At 57.6% G+C, this 22,163-nt stretch overlaps 1 protein-coding gene across 3 annotated transcripts in view; it reads left to right on the forward strand.

The window, feature by feature from the left end:
* Positions 1–19,633, forward strand: part of NLGN3 (neuroligin 3) — a 40,381-nt gene extending 20,748 nt beyond the window's left edge. For 2 of the 3 annotated variants that reach the window (XM_054838884.1, XM_054838885.1), the window contains 5 exons: positions 6,738–6,797; positions 9,420–9,569; positions 10,818–11,003; positions 15,607–16,396; positions 16,829–19,633. In XM_054838884.1, the coding sequence (XP_054694859.1) occupies positions 6,738–6,797; positions 9,420–9,569; positions 10,818–11,003; positions 15,607–16,396; positions 16,829–17,666 (2,024 nt within the window). In that variant the 3' untranslated portion in view covers positions 17,667–19,633. The remainder of the gene's footprint in view (positions 1–6,737; positions 6,798–9,419; positions 9,570–10,817; positions 11,004–15,606; positions 16,397–16,828) is intronic. The other variant, XM_054838886.1, reaches the window with a different exon arrangement.
* The last annotated feature ends 2,530 nt before the right edge of the window (positions 19,634–22,163 follow it).

Raw genomic sequence — 22,163 nt, forward strand, 5'->3', positions numbered from 1 at the left:
CCCCTGGCCCGCGGCATGCTCCTCCGGCACCTCTCTGTGCAACCACCCAGACCACAGGTGCTCTGAGCAGCCCAGCCTGCTGCCCTCCACTTCCTGCTTGGAGGAGCCCCATGGATGCTCTGGCCACCTCTGCTCCCCCACCCAGGGAGCCAGGACTGGTGCTGGCTGGGAGCGCAGGTCTGGGATCAGGTCAGAGGAGGATGCTCACGTTGCTCCAGGCATTTCAGAACAGCTTCTCCCAGGATGAGCCCGCGCTCCCAGCTTTATAAATTCTGCTGGCACTGGCAGCCTTCCCGCCCCTGGCTATGAGAGGGAGCCTCTGATGGTGGGTAGCACTTAAATGCATCCATCCCTTAGGGGTGTATCCCCTGTTGGGGGTGTGTGTGTACAAAAACCCTCAGGGAAGCACCTGTGTGATGGGGGACTGTAGCCTGTCCTGGGCTGAGCCCTTCCCCAGTTGCATCCCTGGTCATTTTGCAACCAAAGTTCCTCGGTTAAAAGCACAAAGCCTCTCCTGGCTATGTAAACACTGCCATGTTCTGCCCCAGCCCATGGTCCCACCAAGGCTGCTCCCTGCTGCTCATACCCCCATGCCTCTGCCAGCCCTGCCAGTGAGGATCTGCTCTTCATCCCCTGGCACAGCATCCTCCCTGAGGCTCAGCTGCCCTGCAGGTGGCCAAGCACCTCCAGTTCAGACACATCTCTACTTTGCCTTGCCTCCATTCCCAGGGCCACGCAGGGCTCATCCTGCTGCACTTTCAGGTAAGGGGGGGCAGCTCAGGCCTCCCCCAACTCCAAAGTGATTTCAGTCCCCCCTTGCCCCAAAGTAATCCTGTGTTCCTGGCTAGCCCTAGCACCACAGGCTGGGGATTGGAGATGTTTAAATGGGAGCTGGCTTGGCTCCTTATTGGACACGATGCTTCATCTATCCTCCTTGCAGGCAGAGAGAGCCCAGGCTGCTCTGTGCATCCCAAATTTGGATGTGCAGGTGGTCAGGCAGCCAAGCCCTTTTGAAAGGCAGAGTGCAGGGCGGGGGGGGTGTCTGTCGGGCAGGGGCTGCTATCCTGGGCATCCTGTGGCAGTGGGGTCCCTGCATCCCAGCCTCCACCTCCCTGCACCCCTGGGGTTAGTGGGGCAGGCACAGCTGGGCTTGGAGGTTTGGGGGGTGCTTTCCTTCCAGCCATTTCCCCTAGTTCTGTTGTTGGGTTTCTTTGCTTTTCCTGTTGCTGTCCTGGCTATTTACATGCCATCTCTCTGAGTGCCAAGGCTGCCCCTGAAAGGGCTGGCGCATTAGGGAGTCTCGTCACGCTGCCTCCGGAGCTGGCTGTGCCAAGGATCAGCAGCCACTTCAAAGCACTTCCTCTCCCACCCCTCCCACTGGCTGCTGGGGCTGACCAACCCCTGCCACCCCCAGCCCTATGGCTGGGGCCAGAGAAGCAGGGTCTGGGTTACGGCTGGAGAAAGGGGACAATGTAAGGCATGGCAAAACACCTTGGGCACACTTATCTTCTCTTTTTCCCTCCCTGCTGTCTCTGATCACAGCAGGGTTTCTTTGCAGCCCATCTGCAGTTGCCCCTGGTCACCTCCCAGGGAGCTGGTGGGGGACATGCCCTCTGTCCCTGCTGGGCTCTGCTGACTCATGGACTAGCAGATCCCCAGTACCGGCCATTTGGGCATCCAGGTGTGGCATGCTGGGAATTAAAGCACCCAGACACTGGTGTTGCCCTTCATCTCCAGCCACGGTTCTGGTGGCTGTTGGCTTGAATTAATTGAGTCACTTATGATGAGAAATGGAGGCTCCCCCGCCCCTTGTTGTGTATCCTGGGTTAGTAATGCTTGGGGTAAGGATAATGTACCTGCAGTGCTGATTTCCTCAGGCTGCATGTCATTTTAACATTGGGTCATTCTGGAATATTCTTGATAACTATTTCTAAGGCCACATATCAGCAGTGAATAAGCTCTCCTCTCACAGAGCAAGCAACTGTGCAGTATTTTGGTGGTTCAAAATGCCTCAGCTCCCACCTTACTGGAGGTTCCATGATTTCTGCCACCCCTGAGCTCAGTGTATTTCATAACAGCCAAAGGACTGAGAATTTATCAGAATTTATCCCCGGGACAGAAAAAAAAGTCCCTTTTTCCCTGCCCAGGTGCCCACAATAATTTCCTATATGGAAATTTCCTACATGCCGGTCTCCTCCATTGGTCCCTTCTCTGGGAGCAAGGCAGGGCAGTGGTGCTTTGAGAATAATTAGCCATGCACGGTACTGAGGGAGCTGACAGTGTTGAAGCTCAGCTGAGGCTCAGGTTTTGCTGTGAAAATAACGCTGCCCGCCCAAAGAGCATTTTTGGAGGGGAAAAGTGTGACTGCCTTGCACATAGCAGCCCTACTGAGTTTTTACTAGTGACTGCCGTAATCTCTCTGGCTCGTGCTGTGCAGAGTCCACGATGCTGCAAAGACAAATGTGCCAGTCTAGCATCTTGCTCTGCTGTGCAAGGGTGGCTGGAGCTCCCAGTAGCTCCTGGGCCTGGGATGCCCTTTGGCTGCTCTGCAGGAAAAGCATTGTGGCTTCTCCACTGCTCTCCGAGAAGCAAACTTGGCCAAGTACCAGCTGAGGCTTCCCTGTGACTGCGCAACTTCTGCAGTGCTTCCTTGCCAGAAGGCTTCTCACCAGCCACCTAGGAAGCCTGCTCCTTTCCAGAGCTGGCTGGGAGCAGACCACCACCCTGATGCTCCACTTCCACTCTGGCGAGCGATTTGCAAAGGTGAGGGTAGGTGTTTGTGCTGGCGGAGGCAGCTAAGCTTGAGAAGATGTAGTGCTTTTATGGAATCTGTTCAATGATGATGATGACTCTTCTGCATCACCCAGGGACAGGGAGCGGCAGGGCAGCACCAAGGTGCGCTGCAGTTCTGGAGCAAGGGCTGATGGCTGGAGGGGCCACCCCACATAGGTCCCAGGGGAGCTGCCCCTGCCTATGGGGTTGTGCAGCAGCAGGTTCATCATGGCTGCTGCATGGGAGCAGATGTCCCAGGGAGTTTGCACTCAGGAGGGTCTGCTGGGGCTGCCTGCAGCCACCCTGAGCAGACATTTGGATCTGGGAAGGTGTCAACACAGGCTCCTGCTCTTCTCTTATCCACACCATTCTGAGTGCAAAGGCTCCAAGGACCGAGGCTCCTCACCCTCCTTTATCTCTGTTTGTGCTGGTGTCAGTGCTGTTGGCATGGTTTACATAAGATAGCATAAATCAGGCATGGATGCCCCTGTTTCAGGGAAAATGATTTTATTTTTTACTGAACTTGAGCTTAAATCTTCCTAGAGCCTTCAGATAAGAGCATATGCATCCTTGCTATCAGCCTGAGCAATGTCATTTCTCCATCGTCATAAAGTGAAGTGGCACAACAGGCTTTCACACTGGGTTCGTGGAGGGAGTTTTTGATGGGTAAGGAAAGTAAGAGCCATGAGTTCTTTTGGTTTTTCCAGCTGTGAATCCACAAGCTTAAACCTATCCCTGTGAGAGTAGGTGCTGCAAGCCTCTGCTTGGTGGCCTTTGTCAGTGTGGAGGAAGATCTCCCGAGATGGGTGTCCTTGAATATGGCAATAACCAGTGGAGGGAGGTAATGGAGCATAGTGCAAGGGATGGGTGAGGGAAGTGAAGCTATAATTGCTCTTATGAGCTGTGGGGCATTGGTGGGTGGTTATGGATGTGAACAATATGGCAAGAGGCAAAAAGCCTGCTTGGTCACAGCAGCCTGTGTTCACCGTAACCCCAGCCACCCTAGCACCTTCCTGACAATGGGGAAGGCTCATGCTTTGCATCTGCCATGCACACATGTCACCACTGTTCCCCTTCCCCATGGCCTGCATTACTGCACTCCTGCTTTGCTTAGCTTCCCAGCACTGCTTTCTACTGTTCCTTCTGTGGTGTGTGAAGCTCAGGTTGCTTTAGGCTTGTCCCAGCCATCCCTAAGCTCCAGGGCAGCAATCTCCAGCCAGATTCCTCCCTGCTCAGCCAAGACAGTTGCTCAAATCACAGGGGTCTTGTCCACTCCCCTCTTACAACCTGACAGCTCCTCATAGCTGGTTCCTCCATCCCTGTCTGCATGGAGACCTTTGTCTTCTGAAGGAGACCAGGGTGGAGGGCTGCAGCCCAGCCGGTCCTGGGACTTGAACAGCACTAGGGCCTTCGGCAGTGGAAAGGGATCTCCAGCTGTATGTCATCAGCTTCCCAGCTCTGAAGCACAATGTGAATGAGGGCTCGCTGCCTGTGGTCTTCATTAGAGAAAAATCCCTATCCCTGAACAGTACCAAGGAGGTTGGTACATAGCACGGGTTAACAAATATTGCATTAGTACTTCATCATTTAAGTGCTTTCTGGGCTTGCAGCTCTTCCCAATGAAGATGCAGTAGGTCAAGCTTGCAGCCACCTGCAAACAGGCTGGGCAGCTGCATGCACCCAGCTGAGTGTGTAGCTGGTGAGTGGACTGGGGAGGGAGCGCATGGGAAGAACGCAGGAGGAAGGGGGCTGGGGTGCTGGGGCGAGAGGTAGCAGGGATAGGGTGAAAACAGGAGAATGATGTGAGGAACTCAAGGGGTGGCTGGGTGGCAAAGCCGGAGGTGAGGAGGCAGGGCTGGGCTGTGGAGGGGGTAGGTCCGGAGGTGAGCTCTGAGTCGGAGGAAATCAGTTCAGCTTTGGAAACAGCCAATCCATCCCTGTCCCAGGCAGGAGCAGCTCTACCTCACCTCTTCCTGGCAGTGTGTCTCGCCTGGTCTTAAACACCTCCCCAAGCCACCTCTTCTAGTGCCTTCCTGCCCTTTCTGCCAGGAAGGTTTTCTACTTGTCCAGCTTCAACTTGCCTCGTGTAGCTCCGGGGCTGCCTGTGCTCTGTGCAGCAGAGAGGGAGTTGCTGTTCCACCTCACCATCTCACAGTGGCCTTTCGTGTGTTGGGATGCTGCTGTAGCTCCTGGGATTCATGTGACCCAGCCTTCTGCAAACTTTTCTTGCCTGCTGGATTTTTCTAGACTTCTGGTCGTTGCTCCTCTGGACTTTCTCCAGCAGGTCATGGCTGCTTAAGGCATTGTGCAAGCCTCTTGCCCCAGTGGAGCTCCCCACGGCCGTTTCAGACCTCTCACTCCCCTATCACAAATTCCTTTTAAATTCAAATCCTGTCCCCCTCCATGCTGCCATCTCTGTTATCCGCCACTTGTGTCACCTGCAGGATCCCACTCCTGGAGTGGCAGTGAGGATGACTCCCCAATTTTGTCTTCCTGGCCGGTTTCATGCTTGCCTTGTCATAGTTTCATCCAACCACAGGGCTGCCCCTTGCTCACGGGAGCCTTGCTGGAGGCCATGCAAAACCTTTGCTGTGATGATTAGCAGCAGAATGCTGGATCAGCTGGGTGCCTGGCAGGACCTTTGGAGCTCTGCATGTCTGGGAGAGGTTGCTGAGCAGTGCGAGCACAGCGCAGGCAGTCCTGCCCGGCAGAAACCCTGCTGTCACCCCTGAGGTCACCATCACCTGGAGAACTTTTTGGTGCAGGCGTTCGTTAGGGAGCAGAGGACTGCAGCTTCTGGTTTGCAGGTCTAAGGGGATAAGAAAAGCACAGCCTCTTCCTGAAATTTGGGGCTGCAGGGAGCAGGGATGGCACCAGTCAGCTTTGTGCCTACAAGGGCATGCAGCCCTTTGCAGCAATGGGGCCTCAGTACAGGTGTGCACCACATGTGCTCCCTGCCAGCCCACAGGCCACCTCTCCTGGCTCACGCCAGCTGCATGCAGCTTGGAAAGCACTGTGCTTAGTGCATGCTGGTTTGCAACAGCATCCCACAGCGCTGGGCTGGGGCTGCTGGCCTGGCCCATGCCCTGGCAACGCGGATTTGCTAAGGGCCATGCAATGACTGGAAGGCATTCAGGACAGTACAGAAAATTATATTTTCAGGGTTCTACCTTGGTCAGGACAAGCTGGTCAGTGCCTTTGCAATCCTCAGTGAACCACACAACTAGTCTTTTAAGGAGTTGGTACAGGATGGAGCCAAGCAGTGCAGGGAAGCACCCATCATGATGGCTCCCTGCAGCATGCCATGGTGGTCTTGTGCTGTGGCACTGGTGGTTTACAGCATAGCCATGCCAGGCACAACAAGGGGCAATGCACTGCGTGGGGTTGATGAGCAGGACCCTAGTTGGTGGTCATGGCTATCCATGGCAACCCTTCACATAGGCTCTGCTGGTGGCAGGGGACAGTTGTCCCCAGTGGCAGCAGAGCTGGGAGCCGGGCTCCTGCTCGCACCCAGTGAGTAGGAGAGAGAGCCTTGCCCCAGTGCAGGGAGCCAAGGGTGTGCAAGCAGGCAGGGGCCAGGCTGGGATGCAGGAGGATCAGCATGTGCTTTGAGCGGCTGATCCGCTGCTGCTGCTGATGCTGCCCCAGGCCCACTCTCCTCCTCCCTGCTGCCCCAGCTCTCCCCAGGGAGGATCTGGGAAGGGGTCCAGGCAAAGCAGCATCCTGGTGCAGCTCCTGAGGCAGTTGTGCCCGTGCCCTGTGCTGCCCTGGCTCTGGGAGAGGTGCAGTGTGAGTAGCCAGCAGTGCTGTGGGGTGCAGGCCTGGCCCCACCATCTCTGCTATCATGCTATTTTTGAATTCTCTTTTGTTTTTGTTTTTGTTTTGTTTTGTTTGTTTGGTTTGGTTTGGTTTTTTTTTTCCTTTTGTTTTCCTTTTTGTTCTGTCTCCTCGTGTTTGGTCCCTAGGAGCCAGCGCTAAGAAACAGGGCGAGGACTTAGCGGATAATGACGGGGATGAAGACGAAGGTATTTCTGTGCTCAAGACTGCCACTGCATGACATGCAAAGCAACTCCGTTTGCCTGCCATACGCTGCCATCCCCAGGGAGCCCTGTGTGTGTCTGTCTGCCGTGCTGGACAGCAGCTGCGCGGGGCGGGGGGCAGGCTGGCCGGCTGTGCAGGGCAGGGCAGGGAAGCTCTTGGGGATTTTTTTTGCTTTAGGAGAAGTTTGCTCCCACTCCACTTGAGTAAGAGCAGGGAAGAAGCATGGCAACTTGGAAGGAGAGGAGCCCTTGGGTACCTGGGCCCATTTCACCCCGAGCCCGGTCACATCTCACCTCCAGCCTCATCCCTCCTGAGTCAGTGACATGCAGCTAGGAGCCAGCGACCTCACCCTCCGCCATTGCCTGTCCCCGCTGCAGGCCCCATCACAGGGTGGCCATGTCAGCAGCTTGGCACCCGCAGGGTAGCTGTCCGTGCCCAGGAGACCCAAGGTCTACTCAGATATGGTTTCTGTTAACTTCTCTCCTTCTCCACCCAACACAAGTGAGGTCTTGCTTGCAACCAGAGCATCAGCACCAGTCAAGGCAGAGCAAAGTGGGCTTTCAAGCAGATGTGATTCTAGATGTACACCAGGGCTAAGCAAGGTGCACAATAAGCTATTTTTAGTAAAATGGGGTTGTTCATCTGCAGGATATGGAGTTGATGTGTTTGGCTCCAGGAATGTGAAGAGGAGGCAGGAGGAAGGGTTGGCCTGGGTGCAGCCCTAATGTGCTGAGGACAGTAAAACCTTATGGTGTGCAAGAGTCCCGGGGCAGTTCAAGCACAGCCTGGCAGATGGTGTTTAGCATCTGGGAAACAGATGAAAAGCTTTTTCCTTGGCAGTATCAAGAACTGTTGTTTTCTCCCACTAACCTGTGCCCCAGGATCTCTTGCACCAGGGCATAAACTGGCATTTAGCCTAAGTGATTTGACTGCTAAATCCCTACACACTAAAATGTGCTGCAGCGATTAGGAGCCATTTATTTCCTGCTATGTCTCTGCACATTGCTGCCATTCTGCTGTGAGGATGTCCCTTTGTGTGTTGGTGGGAGTGTGTGGCAGGAAGGAGAGGACATGGGCACAGGCACCGATGTTCCTGCTCTTTGAATTTCAAGCAGGTGGTCCTGGGAAGACTTATCCTGCTGTAGCTGTGCTGCATGGGTGATGTCTGTCCCAAAGGAGCCACAAGTGCTTTTTGCTCCCCAGGTCTGTGTATTTGCCTGGCTGCATCCTGGCAATAGGAAAAGAGCCAGCACAGGTCTTGCCATATCCTCATTCTCCTGGAGGGAAGAGGCTTTCTGTATGGAAGGGAGGCCACCCTTAGCCATGTCGTGGGCCACAGCTAGAGGCGGGGATGGCCAGAGGTACCCATCATCCTGCCCTGCAGCCCCCTGTGATGGGCAAGCTGTGGGGAAGAGTGGATGTGGGCAGGGGTTAGGCGGGTGCAAGGGAGCATGTCCACCCTGAGTTGGTGTGGCTGTGCCCCAGGAGTCCCAGCCCCACGTGGTGCACCGGTGAGGGAGGCAGGCAGGGAGTGGCAGCTGGCCGGGGCAGCCAAGGTGATGCCAGCCTGCCCGAGCAAGGTGCTGGGTGTGGGTGAGCACAAGGGAGGGCAAAGTCCATCGGTGCTGGCTCGCCAGCTCAGGAGAGGGGTGGGCATCACAGGTATGTGGGACCTGGCACCATCTCCATGATGGATACAACTGCCTCCTCCGTGTAATGTGGGCGAGATGTACCAGGAGCTGAACATGGGTGTTCTTCCCTTGTGCCTGAGCTCAACTCCATGAGGGATCCCAGGCCAGTGGAGCAGAAGGGGCAGGACATCCCCTGGCCATGGCCAGTCAAGAGAGGGAGTGTGGCAGTCCTTCCTTCCCAACTCTTGGGGTCCCATTTCCTATCCTCACTCCATGCCTCATGCCCTGTCCTTGTCTGGACACCGTACTCACCTCCCTCACACACACACACATGCACACGCTGTCTGCCTCATCGCTGTGTCTGGGCACTGGGGTGCCATGGGTTCACATCCAGGCAGTTAGCAGGTTTCTGCCTTCCCAAGGGTATCGGAAGGGGGGGGGTGGGAGAGTCAGACTCTGGAGCACCCACCAGTGCCCCCCTGCCTTCTAGGTCCTGCACACCCCCATCCCTGCCCCCCCACAATGCCAGCTTCCAGGACTCTTGGAGTTGAGGGCTTGGGTCCAGGCAAAGATGGGATATGGGGCTGCATCCTGGGGCTGGACTCTGCAACTCCCACCTGCAATGGAGGTGCCACTGGTCTGGCTCCCACACACAGCCAGAGCGTGGCTCCAGGGAAGAGCAGATGCATCCAGCCAGCTCTCTCCCACATGTCCTGAGACCCCCAAGGGGATGGCAGTGTGGGAATGGTGCAGTGGCTGCAGCCACCTGAAAAGGGGCTGGCAGACTTGGTTCAGTGATGGTTGTCTTTGGAGGTCCACACTGTGGCCCCCAGGAGAGCTCTGGTTTTGGCTCCTAAGCCCTGTCCCCCGGTCCTGGCAGCTGGCATTGCCCTCGTCCTTGGTCCGCCTGGCCTCAGGATGCCAGGGTGCTGTGGCCATTGGCGGAGTACTGTGTTTAACCACCTCTCCTTCCAGACATCCGAGACAGCGGGGCCAAGCCTGTGATGGTGTATATCCACGGTGGCTCGTACATGGAAGGCACAGGGAACATGATAGACGGCAGCATCCTGGCCAGCTATGGGAACGTGATTGTCATCACCCTGAACTACCGCGTTGGAGTGCTCGGTATGGGCTGGCCAGCGTGGGCTGTGCTGCCAGCACAGCTGGGCAGCGGGACAAGCCCCCATGGCTGACTGGGCTTGTACCAGCTGGGAAGGGGGCAGTGGGGTCGTGGGGCCCAGCGGGATGGGAGCTGCGCTGTGGGCACTGCCCCAGCCATCCACCCTGACTGCTGAGCAGGGTGCCACGTGGCAGTGTCCGCAGTGGGCAGTTGTAGCGTGGTCTAGCTCCTGGCATCACCCCCTCCCCCCAGGCTCATTTACACAACCTGGTTCAACTGAAAGCAAATATTGGTCTGCAGTTAAATAAATAATAAATTTGTTTACCCAGCATCTCCTCCTGAGAGGGCTCGGAGTGGTGAGCTGCCAGCAGGTATACTGCCTGGCTGCCCCTGGGGACCTGGCAGTTCTCCTTCCCCAGTGAAAACCAAGCCTATTCAAGACCTTTCAATATTAAAAGTTGGGCCTTTAAGATGGGCAAAGCAAATTAAACAGACATAAGTCACAATATGAAATAAGACTTAAATGGTGTCATTGTCATCTCCATCAAAGTGCTGCAGCGTGCCCACCCAGAGCACCTCCAGTGCCGGAGCAGTGCTGGTGTTGCTCCCTGCCTGCCGGGGTTACTTGCTTGGATTTTACCTCAGGACTGTGATTTTGTCTTCCTGCTTTGAGTCAAAGCAAATGAAACACTGATAACTTATCTTGGGTGTTTCCTTTGGTATTGAAAGCATTTTTCAGTATCTTCCTCACTGAGAGCCTTTGTATTTTAAGCTGCAGTCGGTTCCTCTCTGCCCAGCCCACCTCCATATATTTATAGAGCCTTCTCTAGGCCATGCTAGTCCATGGAAAGCATTGACTGTGTACGCACTCAGCCTGCCTGCAGCCACTGATGCTTTCTTGGCTGTCCTTAGAGCACGTATGAGACATCTTGACTCATTAGCACAGGTGGTAGTCTGGGTAGGACAGGGATTTGTGCCCATCACCCTATCACTGCTTGCAGTTGGCTGGAGAGTCTCCCCGGGGCTTGCAGCTGCACTTGCAGCCTTTCACCCCTCTGTGCTGTGCAGAGGGTCTGGAGCTTGGTGGTGTCCCTGCTCCAGCTTAGAGCTGACAGGACTCTTTTGGTAGTGGGGTCTCATACTGTGGTGAGACAGGGTCCCATAGAAGCTTCCCTAGGCCTGTGGAAGGGGGGGTGGTAGGTCAGGACACCCCCTGCTTCCTCATCCCTAACCAGGCTCCCCTTGGCCTGCAGGGTTCCTGAGCACGGGGGACCAGGCTGCCAAAGGCAATTATGGACTGCTGGACCAGATACAGGCGCTGCGCTGGGTCAGTGAGAACATCGCCTTCTTTGGGGGAGATCCCTTGCGGATCACTGTCTTTGGTTCCGGTATCGGTGCCTCCTGCGTCAGCCTGCTCACCCTCTCCCACCACTCTGAAGGTAGGTGCCAGCTGTGCCCAAGGATGCTGCGGCTGCAAGTGCCCCGCTGATGCTAACCCAGGAAAGGGAGCCCGCCCAGGTACTGCTGGCCACCCTGGCAAAGTCAGGGCTGCTTTTTAATTAGTCACTGGTGAGAGCCTGACCCAGAGCCGGGAAGCAAAACATTCTCATCGTGGGCAGGGAGAGGCCAGCAACAGGACATGTGGGAGCCAGGGATGAAGCTGGTGCTCCCAGTGTGCAGGGCTGCAGTCCAGGGACAGCACCTGGACATAGGGAGAGGTGGGGACCTCTCCTGCAGCACCCTGCCCAGGCACCCAGGCTCACCCACGTGCAGGTGTGGAGGGGATATAGGGCATCATGCAGGGCACCGTGAGCATGGGTCTCAGTGCTAGCAAATGCATTCATACTAGAGTAGAGGGGAAGCCAGACCTGAGCCTGGAGAGGGATGGAGGGCCCCATCTTGCAAGACTGGGAAAGTTGGAAGTGCTGCAACTAGCAAAACACAGGTGGAAGTGATATGACTGATATCTGTAAATATAGCAGAGTGTTTACTCTAGATAAAGAAAGGAATTATTTACACTAAAGATTGTGTTGGCATAAGACCAAATGCATGTAAACCACCTGCAAAGACCTTTACATTGACCATTGGGGAAAAATACTAAGCATGGGCGTAGAGGTGTTCTTGCTAAACTTCCTAAAGGAAATCGCAGGAGCAAAGCCTGAAGTGGACACGGTCCACAGAGGACCAGCCTGCCAGGCACTTGGTCACAGGGGCTTATATGACGGTGCAGCCCTCTTCCCGTGCTGTATCCCCAAGCGTGGTGCAAGGGAGAAGAGGACGTGTATGGTCAGCGGACATGGGTGTGAGCCTGTACCTCAGAGACATACACAAAATTGCACTTGAAGCCATTGCGAAGAGCTACAGCCCTGCTCAACAGCCTGGGAACTGCACAGGAATGAAGGAAACCTTCAGAACCTCAACAGGGCTGATGGCATGGTGGAGGGTATATGGGAGGAGGCTGGCACTGGCCAGGCTTCCAGCAAAGTTGGGCAGGCTTCCTCCAGCCCTGGGAGCTGTTTGCCCCAATATTTAAAGCAGAAATTATCTCAGCCCAGGCTGCTGTGAAGGTGGCTGCACCACCAGCAGCATCATGGTCTGCTTGGTAGTATCTGATGTGGAGGTTTGCAGGTGCTGCAGGGAGCACGAGGCTGGTGTTAGCTGTGGTGAGAGGTGGCAGAGCCTGTGCTCATGGTGGGGAGTGAAGGTCAGCACCCCACTGAGCCCAGACCTGGCACAGGGCTTGTAGGGCTGGCAGTTCACCATGGAGTCAAAGGCAAGCCCAAAACAGCTCTCTTCCCCCAGATTTCTCCAGCTGCCCTTTTGGTTAAACTTGCCTGATTCTGGTAAACCACTTGCCCTGCGGTGAGCCCACCCCATGCAGAGGCCCATTGCCATGCTGGGCTCTGCTTCCCACTGATGGCCCTTCCGCAGGGACAAGAGTAGAGCTGACAGGCTACCTGTGCCTCTGCACCCATCCCTCCTGCCCATCAGGGTGCTCAGCGGTCACAGTTGGTTGCCAGCCTCTCCTCATATGGCCCAGCGAACTGGAGAAGCTGAGACATGCTTCCATGACCCATGGGATCAGAGTATGCAGAAGAGCTCCAGAGCCCCCTAGGTGGTGGGATATCCCAAGCGGGCTATGGAGCCCATCAGTGCCCCATGCTCCCTCTGTGCCAGAGCCTGTGGCACAGCCAGCACAGGAGTGCCTGGAAGGCAGTGGGGATCACGGAGTGGTGCTCTTGGTCCAGAAGTCTCCTCTCTGGGATTGGGTGCTTCTGGTAGGGCAGCCCCAAAGCTGCAGACTGGTGACACCTCTTTGGAAGCAGGACCATGTGCTTGGCTGCCCAGGTGGCCCCAACTGCTTGTACAGGCCCAGGATGGAGGGAGCAGCATGAAGAGAGGCTGGGGGTGGATCGGGGGGGCTGCTCCCTGACTTTCCAGCCATGAAAAATACTGTTGTGCCAGTATAGCCCTTTTCAGGTAACTCTAGGCTTTCTGCCACTAAACCCTGCACCTGCGTGCTATGTCCTTTGCTGCCCCATCCAGCCCCAATGTCTGTGGTGTCATCCCCCCTGCATCACAGTAGTGCTGGGTGCCCAGCACCCTTGCTGCTGTGGCAGGGGAGCTGCTGCCAGCTGTAAATGCCATGAGGCGGGACAGGAGCACTCAGTGCTGCAGCCAGTGTCGCATCAAAACAAATAGCCATAAAATGACCTCAAAAAAACCCCTGTGCTGGAGCACCCATCTCTCCAGGGACTGGACAGCCAGCTCTGGAGCACAGTGGGGGATCTGTGCTAAGATGCAGCCTGCAGACCAGGCGGGTTTGTTTTTATCACATCAAAATAAAACTCATAGTGATCAAGAGCTATTAATGAAGCTGCTTAATTTGTGCCTGCTCTGCCAGGCACTGCGAGAGGCAGACACTGGAGGCTGGTGCAGTGCACGCTGTGTCTGGCTGCCAAGGAGACCCTTGTAGGCAGGTGGATTCCTCGCTAAGGACCAAAGTGCTGCTTCTCTTCCCAGCTGGCCATGCAGAGGCAGGAGCAGTCACTGACGGGCAAACCTCTTGTGCTTCCTTTGCCCCCATCTCCTGCTCTATGGGGGCTGCTTCCCTTCACTGCCAGCTCTGGGGATGCTCAGACCTCAGCTGGGCAAGGTACCCAGCACCCTGCTTTGAGCAGGTCTTGGCCCAGACAACCCCAGAGGTGTTTCAAGTCTCAGCTACTGTGCAAAGTGAAGGGGAAAACAGGAGCTGGCAGCAGTCTGCGGCACTGAGCACCCTCTGGCAGAGACCTGGTCCCACTGCTTGGCTCCGCTGTGCCATGGAGCCACCTCCATGGAACATGAGGTGAGTTGGGACCTCACCTCAGAGGGGAACAGACAGGGAGGCAGAGATGCATCTTCCTGCAGGCTGGAGGGCTCCAAGGTGAGCTGCAGGGTGATGATACCTCCCTGGGGAGCTTGCTGGGCTTCAGCTGCATGCTGGCATGGATGGGGAGGACATGGGAAGTCTGGGCTTGTGCAGACTCCTGGGTTCTCCTGGGTCAGGATGTGGCCATGCAGAAACACAGTGAAGGGGCTCCATCAGGGACATGACCTATTGGTGACACCAGCTTCCTATGCTTCCGCAGGCAGGGGCACAGCACAGTCTAGTAGGTCTGTCTGGGAAGTGATGCTGCTGGTACAGAGCAATAGCTGCTGCTGGGACAGCATCTCCTGGGAGCTAGGGAAACCCTATTCTGGCTCTTTGGCACGTGGATCCATGACCAGTCTCCAGTCTGTAGGCTGGGTACAGCTTTCTAGGGCACCAGGAGGTGACAAACAGAGCTTGTGACTTCTTTTTGTCCCAGCACATGGGACTGTATGTCAGGTACTTGGCAGGGCAACGACTGTGTGTGCAGACAAGAACTATGGATGTGGTGGCTGGGAGCCACGAGCCTCTGAACACTTCTGCTATGGGAAGGTGCATGCTCCTCTGCACACCAGTAAGACCATGGCTGCACAAGGGGTCTCACAGAGGCACTCCATCTTTCAGGGGGCTGAGGGCAGCCCTGTGGCCACCACACTGTTGTGCCAGCACCATTCGGGGACCACCTTGTGGCAAGTGAGTGCTAGGGTCCGGTGAGGTCGCAGGCAGCACTTGGGGTGCAGGAGAGGGCTGGCTGGAGAGCAGGGACCCCAGGGTGCACCCTGAGCCCGGCTGCCTTTAACCACCCCAGAGGCTCCACTTCCTTGCCGCCCTTTGTATTCTGAGCACAAGTGCCATTGACAAGGGGCTGGAGCGCAGCCATGCATTCCTCTGCCTGGGCCAGGGCCTTTGTGGCCCCGTTTTCAAGGGCGAAAGTCCACTCCCTCTGTGTTCCCGGTGGCAGAAAGGCCCTCTTTGTGCATCTGGCAGTGTGCTCCTGCAGGGCTGGATTGGCACCGAGCAGCCCCAGCTGGGCAGGAAGTGGCAGGGAGGGGGAAAAGGGGGACCCTGGGGGGGCAAGGGGGACCCTGACAAAGCAGTGGGGTGGGACATGCAGGGTTAAGTGTCCTTGAGCAGGCGTTAACCCTCCCACTGCTGCCAGCCTGCAGCCTGACTGCTCAGTGAAGCGAGTGCCACCCTGGGTTGGAGAATGGCGCTGAGCCAGGGGCAGCATGCACCCTGGCTGGGACTGTGTCGGCTGCTCAGCAAAGCCAGGCTGTGATGCAACCATGGCCCCTCTTCTACCTACGCAGGGACAGAGGGATGCCGGGCCATGCCCTGCAATGGGATCCTCCGGGAGCACAGCAGCCCTTGGTTGCTGCCAGGAGCACCCACTGCATGCCCAGCTGTCACCCAGCCACCCTCATGGTGGTCCTGAGCTGAGCCCTCCATGTGAGCCCGGCTCAGCAGGCAGCACAGCCCTGGTCAAGGCCAGGCGAGGGCAGGAGAGCTGGGTACTTGCAGGAGTCCAAGGGCATCGATGCCTTCACACTGCATCCTGCACTGCAGCTCTGGGGTGCTGGAACAGCACTCAACCTGCTGCAAGCTTCCTCCGCTCCTTGCCTGTCTTCCAGGTCTCTTCCAGAGAGCCATCATCCAGAGCGGCTCTGCACTCTCCAGCTGGGCAGTGAACTACCAGCCTGTGAAGTACACCAGCATGCTGGCTGACAAAGTGGGCTGCAACGTGCTGGACACAGTGGACATGGTGGACTGCCTGCGGCAGAAGAGTGCCAAGGAGCTGGTGGAGCAAGACATCCAACCAGCTCGCTACCATGTGGCCTTTGGGCCAGTCATTGACGGGGATGTGATCCCAGACGACCCGGAGATCCTAATGGAGCAGGGCGAGTTCCTCAACTATGATATCATGCTGGGGGTTAACCAGGGCGAGGGGCTGAAGTTCGTGGAGGGCGTGGTGGACCCCGAGGACGGTGTCTCGGGCAGTGACTTTGACTACTCGGTTTCCAACTTTGTAGACAACCTGTATGGCTACCCCGAGGGCAAGGACACCTTGCGGGAGACGATCAAGTTCATGTACACAGACTGGGCTGACAGGGACAACCCCGAGACACGTCGCAAGACTCTGGTGGCCCTCTTCACTGACCATCAGTGGGTAGAGCCTTCGGTGGTGACGGCTGACCTGCATGCCCGCTACGGCTCCCCCACCTACTTCTACGCCTTCTACCACCACTGCCAGAGCCTGATGAAGCCTGCGTGGTCTGATGCAGCCCATGGGGATGAGGTGCCTTATGTGTTCGGGATCCCCATGATTGGCCCCACAGACCTTTTTCCCTGCAACTTCTCCAAGAATGACGTCATGCTCAGTGCTGTGGTGATGACCTACTGGACCAACTTTGCCAAGACAGGGTGAGTGGGGGATGGGTGCTGTGCCTGGGGCATCTACACTCACTGCAGCTGCACCCCTTGGGACTGTGCTGCATGTGGGGTGGGGTGTCATGGCTGGTGTGGGACACTGAGATCACCTGTGCCCAGAAGTCTGTATGCTGCACCTTCACTGGGGTCAGGGCATCAACCACACAGTGAGAAGCTGAGAGCGTGGCCAGCCCCTGGGACATGACCCAGCCAAGCACAGGGGTGGGGAGGTTGGTTGGCCATGGGTATCACGGGTGAGACTTGACCCAGGGTTGGGATGATGCCCAGCCATGCAGGACCTTTCACCAGCCCACCCTGTGCCACCACTGGCAAAGGTCTCCGCAGCCTCCATCTCTGTGTCCAGCTCTCCCTCCTCACCTCTCCAGCTTTTCCCGGTGCTAGCTCTGTTTTGCCTATGTTTTGCAGGGACCCCAACAAGCCTGTCCCCCAGGACACCAAGTTCATCCACACCAAGGCCAACCGGTTTGAGGAGGTGGCCTGGTCCAAGTACAATCCCCGCGACCAGCTGTATCTGCACATTGGGCTGAAGCCACGGGTACGCGACCACTACCGGGCCACCAAGGTGGCTTTCTGGAAGCACCTGGTCCCTCATCTGTACAACCTGCATGATATGTTCCACTACACCTCCACCACCACCAAAGTGCCGCCGCCCGACACCACGCAGAATTCTCACATCACTCGCCGGCCCAACGGCAAGATCTGGACCACCAAACGCCCTGCCATCTCACCTGCCTACAACAGCGAGAATGGGAAGGAGAAGTGGAGCCCGGAGCAGGAGGCAGGCACCCTGCTTGAGAGCCCCCGTGACTACTCCACCGAGCTGAGCGTCACCATTGCTGTGGGTGCCTCCCTCCTCTTCCTCAACGTGCTGGCCTTCGCTGCCCTCTACTACCGCAAGGACAAGCGCCGGCAGGACACACACCGGCAACCCAGCCCCCAGCATGGCGCTGCCAATGACATCGCCCATGCGCCCGATGAGGAGATGCCCTCCTTGCAGGTGAGCCAGGGGCACCATGAGTGCGAGGCTGTGCCACCCCACGACGCCCTGCGCCTGGCTGCTCTGCCTGACTACACCCTCACCTTGCGCCGCTCCCCGGATGACATCCCGCTCATGACCCCCAACACCATCACCATGATCCCCAACTCGCTGGTGGGGCTGCAGACCCTGCACCCCTACAACACCTTCACGGCTGGCTTCAATAGCACGGGGCTCCCACACTCACACTCTACCACCAGGGTATAGCTGCCCGCCACTGGCGCACACGCATGCACGCACGCACACGCACACAGCAGACACTGGCAGAGGGACCAGCGAGGCCAACGGAGCCCCCAGACACAGGGGCAGCGCCTATGGACGATGCGGCACCGAGCTTGGAGATCTGTGGGGTCCCGGCGTGGCTGGATGCCCTGCTCTCCCCCTGGCGCTTTCTTTTGTCCCTATCTAACTTTTGAGAAGTGCTTTGACTCTCTTGGCTCCTGACCAGAGGGCCCCCGCAGGTCACCCCAGGGTGCCAGTGGAGTGCAGGGGGGGACATGGCATAGCCCCTGCGCCCATGCACTGGTGTGAGTGAGCAGGGGGAATCCTGCTGGCAGCGGCCACAAGGCTTCCCACACCGGGGTTGTGCCTCCCCACAGAGCAATCACATCCGCAGCGCTCTGCCCACTGAGCACCCCAGGACTGACGAGGAGCAGAGTCGGGCATCCCTCTTGGCCAGTGCTCGGGCATTCCCAGGTGGCTTGGCATCCCGAGTGCCCTGGAAAAGTCTCTTTCACTGTGTCGAGAAGTGGCCCTGGGCCATGGTGCTATAGGCACAGGGAGCAGGCAGGGTCCAGGGAGTGTGGGCGCTGGGGCCAGTGCCAGGGCTCGGGGACCCCAGGAACCCTGGGAGCAGGGCCCCGGGCGGGAGACTTGGCACCTCTGCCCCTCTTTGCGCTGCAGAGAATCTCTTTTGTGTCAGTTGTTTCTCTTTGCAGAGACGTTTTTTAAGCAGATCTTTAGTTCTTTACACACTAACGGAGTCGCCGCGTTTTGTCCTTTGTAAAAATTTTAAAACCAAGTGTTCTTGATATAAAATAAAAAGCCAGTTAGAAGCCAGCGTGTGCGCGCGGTACCGGCCCCCTGTGGCCCCTGCCTGCCGCAGGCAGGCACCAGGCAGGGCACTGCCTCCTGCACCGTGGGGCCGCACTCTTTTGTATTTTTTTATATTCTTCCTCCTCTGTCGCCTGTGCCCACGTAGCTCAGCCAACAGCCTATCCGACGGTCCGCCTGCGAGCACCCCTGCCCTGACTCACCCAGCTGCCACCACCGGCTAGTGCCACCCACCGTCCCACGTGGGCATCACCTGCTGTGAGCACCGTCTGCCCAGCCCCATCAACCCAGGGCAGCCCCCCCCCCAGCACTGTGTCCCAGGGCTCCCCACCCTGCCTTGCTCCCCACGGAGCATCCCATGTCCCTTCCACTGCCTCAGGGCCACGCTGTGCCCTCCCTCCCTGTGCTGCTGCCTGAAAGCAGAGCCCACAGTTTGCAGCCTGTGGCAAGGGTGGCCAGCACTGCAGGGCTGGTAGGAGCAAGGTGAGCCTCGCACCAACAGCCACTCTGCCTCCCACCTCACTCCCGCTAAGGCCTTTCCCCTGTCGCAGGGTGACCCAAGCTCAGTTCTGGCATCTCGGGCATGTGGTCAGGATAGACACCTGGGCAGGGGCTGCTCGAGCAAGGTCGCTAAGGGTGATGTGGCCTGCATGGGGCTGGGAGCACCTGTTCTGGGGCTGGGGCACCCGTTCTGGGGCTGGGGCACCCGCTGGGCTGGTGATGGCCACCAAACTGCACATGGCTGTGGGTAGTGGGGCTCAAGGCAAGGGGCTTCGGTGCAGCCAGGTGTGGAGCTGGAGCTGCCTGGGAGTCCATGCAGGGCACCCCTGTCTCAGCCCCCCCCCCACCCCCTGGTGGGTGCTGGCACACAGGGCCACACCATACCTTGATCCTGTGCAAGACGGTCCGGCTGGCAGATGCTGCCCAGGCTGGCGGCCGTGATGCACCGGTGCCGGCTGGCCCTACTGCCTGGGGCCAACACACCCCCAGCCCTGCACCCTGCCCTGGCCCCCTGCCCTGGGGCAGGGCTGAGGGTGAGGATGCTCATTGGAGAATGTATTTATACCCTATCACCCGCGCAGAGTAACAAATTCCAAATAAAACAGAAGTGATATTTTTAATAGCGGTGTGTCTTGCCTCTCATTGGAGCGTGCAGGGGCTGGAGGCTCCCAGGCTGGGTGAGGTGCCCTGTGCTGGCTCAGAGCCACCCTGGCCATGGCCATGTCTGCTGGCAGAGAGTCTGGACAGTCCCCATGTCCCTGGCACCCACCCTGCAAAGGCAGCAGAAGGACCCTGATATCACCTCACCAGGTTGGAGTGCTAGACCCCCAGCGCAGCACGCATGCAAGTCAGCACCATGCGACCCAGCATTGCCAACACAGTGTGCCACAGTGGGGGGGTCCCCCGCATGCCTCCAGTCCTGCCGCCCCTCCCCACCCCCAGCACTGAGACCCATGTGGGACCTCATCTGCCCCACAGCTCCTCCCATGGAGCTCCCCTCCCCCCCCCCCCCCCCCCCCCCCCCGCCTTTCCCATCCCAGCTCCCCTCCCCCTGCTTGCCAACCAGAAAAGCTGCTAGTTTCATTTCTTTTTAATGTAATTTCAACTGGAGTTGCCATGGAAACCGGGCATGGGGCCTGAATCACCTCCAGGCAGTATGCAGGCAGCAGAGCCAGGGCAGAGGCCCTGAGCCAGGGGGGTCCGGGGTACAGGCAGAAGGCCACATGCAGGGACTGCATGAGGCACTCTGCCCTACTGTCCCAGGGGCCTCTTGTGGCTGCAGTGCCACTGGCACATGTCACCCTGCTCAGCACCATGCTCCAGCCCCTGCACTGGACCCCCCCATGGCCCTCATTGCTGCCCAATGTGGGGGTCCCACAGCCCCTGCCAGCCTGTGCCCTGTGTCCTGGAGCTGCAGCACACAGCAGGCAGTGATGGCAGGCTGACCTGGGGGCACCAGCCTGGGATGGCAACAGCCATGGGGCAGATGAAGAGAATGGGGAAGGCACCAGAGGCAGACAGCATGACGTGCCATGCGGCCAAGGGCAGGGATGCTGTGTAGCTGTGATGGGACTCCAATGGGCCAATGGGATTCCTGGCATGGGGCTGCTTTCCCCTGGGCTTTTCCATGCCAATGGGCAGAGCTGCTCCCTGTGGGCTCAGCTCTCCAAGCAGGGGGATGGCTGCCCACCCTGAACCCTGACTTGCAGTTCCATACAGAGTTGCCCAAACTGCTGGGCCCTCTGGTTCGACCCACCCAGCAGCCCTAGGACCATGGTCCCAAGGTCCTCTCTTGCAGCCACTGGGTGCCCATTTAGCGACCGGCTGTGAGAGGAACCAAGATGAAAAACCCACATCAGGCCAAGGGGCTGGGTTTCCATGGAAATGCCAGTGCTCCACAGCACAGCTCCAACAGCAGCTGCCTCGTGAGCAGCGGGGCCAGCCCTGCAGTGGTCCATCCTGATGATGCTGCCATCACCACCAGCTGCCCATGCTGTGGTGCCTAATGCCCTCTTGAAGAAGAGATGTCTTTCTGTACCAGAATAGGGGCTTGCCCTGCTCTTCTGCTCCCACTCCTCATTCTTGCACAGCCCCAGCTGCCTCCTGTCCCCATGTGCCAGCAGGGCCACCCCAGCTAGGACCCCAAGGGCAAGCTGGTGACAGACAGCACATTGCTATTACGCTACTGCTTTTGCAAAACTCCTGAGCCTGCCATCTGTCCAGGGTGTCCTTGACCATCAGCAGTGTTTCTCTGGAGACTGCCAAAGCCCAGGGGACACTGTGCCCCAGAGGGTACATGCAGTTAACATCTGTGTGACGATTATGGGACATCCTCAGCTTCAGAGGACATGTTTAGAACTGCTGGCAAAGAGAAGAGTAAGAAAATTGAACTGCAAAGGTGTCCCTGGCATGGGGAGGGGATGACTGACCTGTGCCTGGCCCCTCCCTGCTCCAGGAGCCACAGGCAGCAGGAGGGCTGGGATGTTGCTCTGCACATAAGCATCACCTGAACAGCATCCTGGTCCCCACACCCCTGATGCACACAGGACAGCAGACCCACAGGCAGACAGGACAAGCCATTATGCCGTGTGCTGCAGCCCCCTCTGCCCTGTGCTGCAGGAGCACAAAGAATTTCTGTGCTCATCCACTGCCAATGCCCTTCCTGGCAGAGTTGACTCAAACCAGAGGGTTTTTGCTCTTCGAAGGCAGCAGCCTGGATGCAGGGTCACCTGTGCTGCCATCAGCCTGAGCCTGGAAGCCCAGTAGCCCCTGCACTGCAATGGCCATCCAGGCTGGCCATGAGGCTGAGCCATCCATAGGGCCACCCCTGCCTGAGGCAGAATGGCAGGGGAAAGGGCTGCTTGATTTCCTCCATCCTACTGACACAGACTGCTGGGCTGTGCGATCTCTGACCCTAGCAAGGTGCCAGCAGTTGGATGACCCCTGTCCCTCCATCCGGATGCTGGCTAAGCCCTACCTATCTCATCAGTTTGTCCATGTCCATGTCCTGGAGCTCTTTGCTACACCTTCAGACACCAAATTAACCTCACAATTAATGTTGTTAATAAAGATCCCATTTTTGATCCACGTGGCTATGGACGGGGCAGTTTTCTGAGCACTAGAGGCAGCACCAGCCACGGCTGCTTCATA

The sequence above is a fragment of the Grus americana genome, chromosome 12 (genome assembly GCF_028858705.1).
Source record: "Grus americana isolate bGruAme1 chromosome 12, bGruAme1.mat, whole genome shotgun sequence".
Lineage (NCBI taxonomy): Eukaryota > Metazoa > Chordata > Aves > Gruiformes > Gruidae > Grus > Grus americana.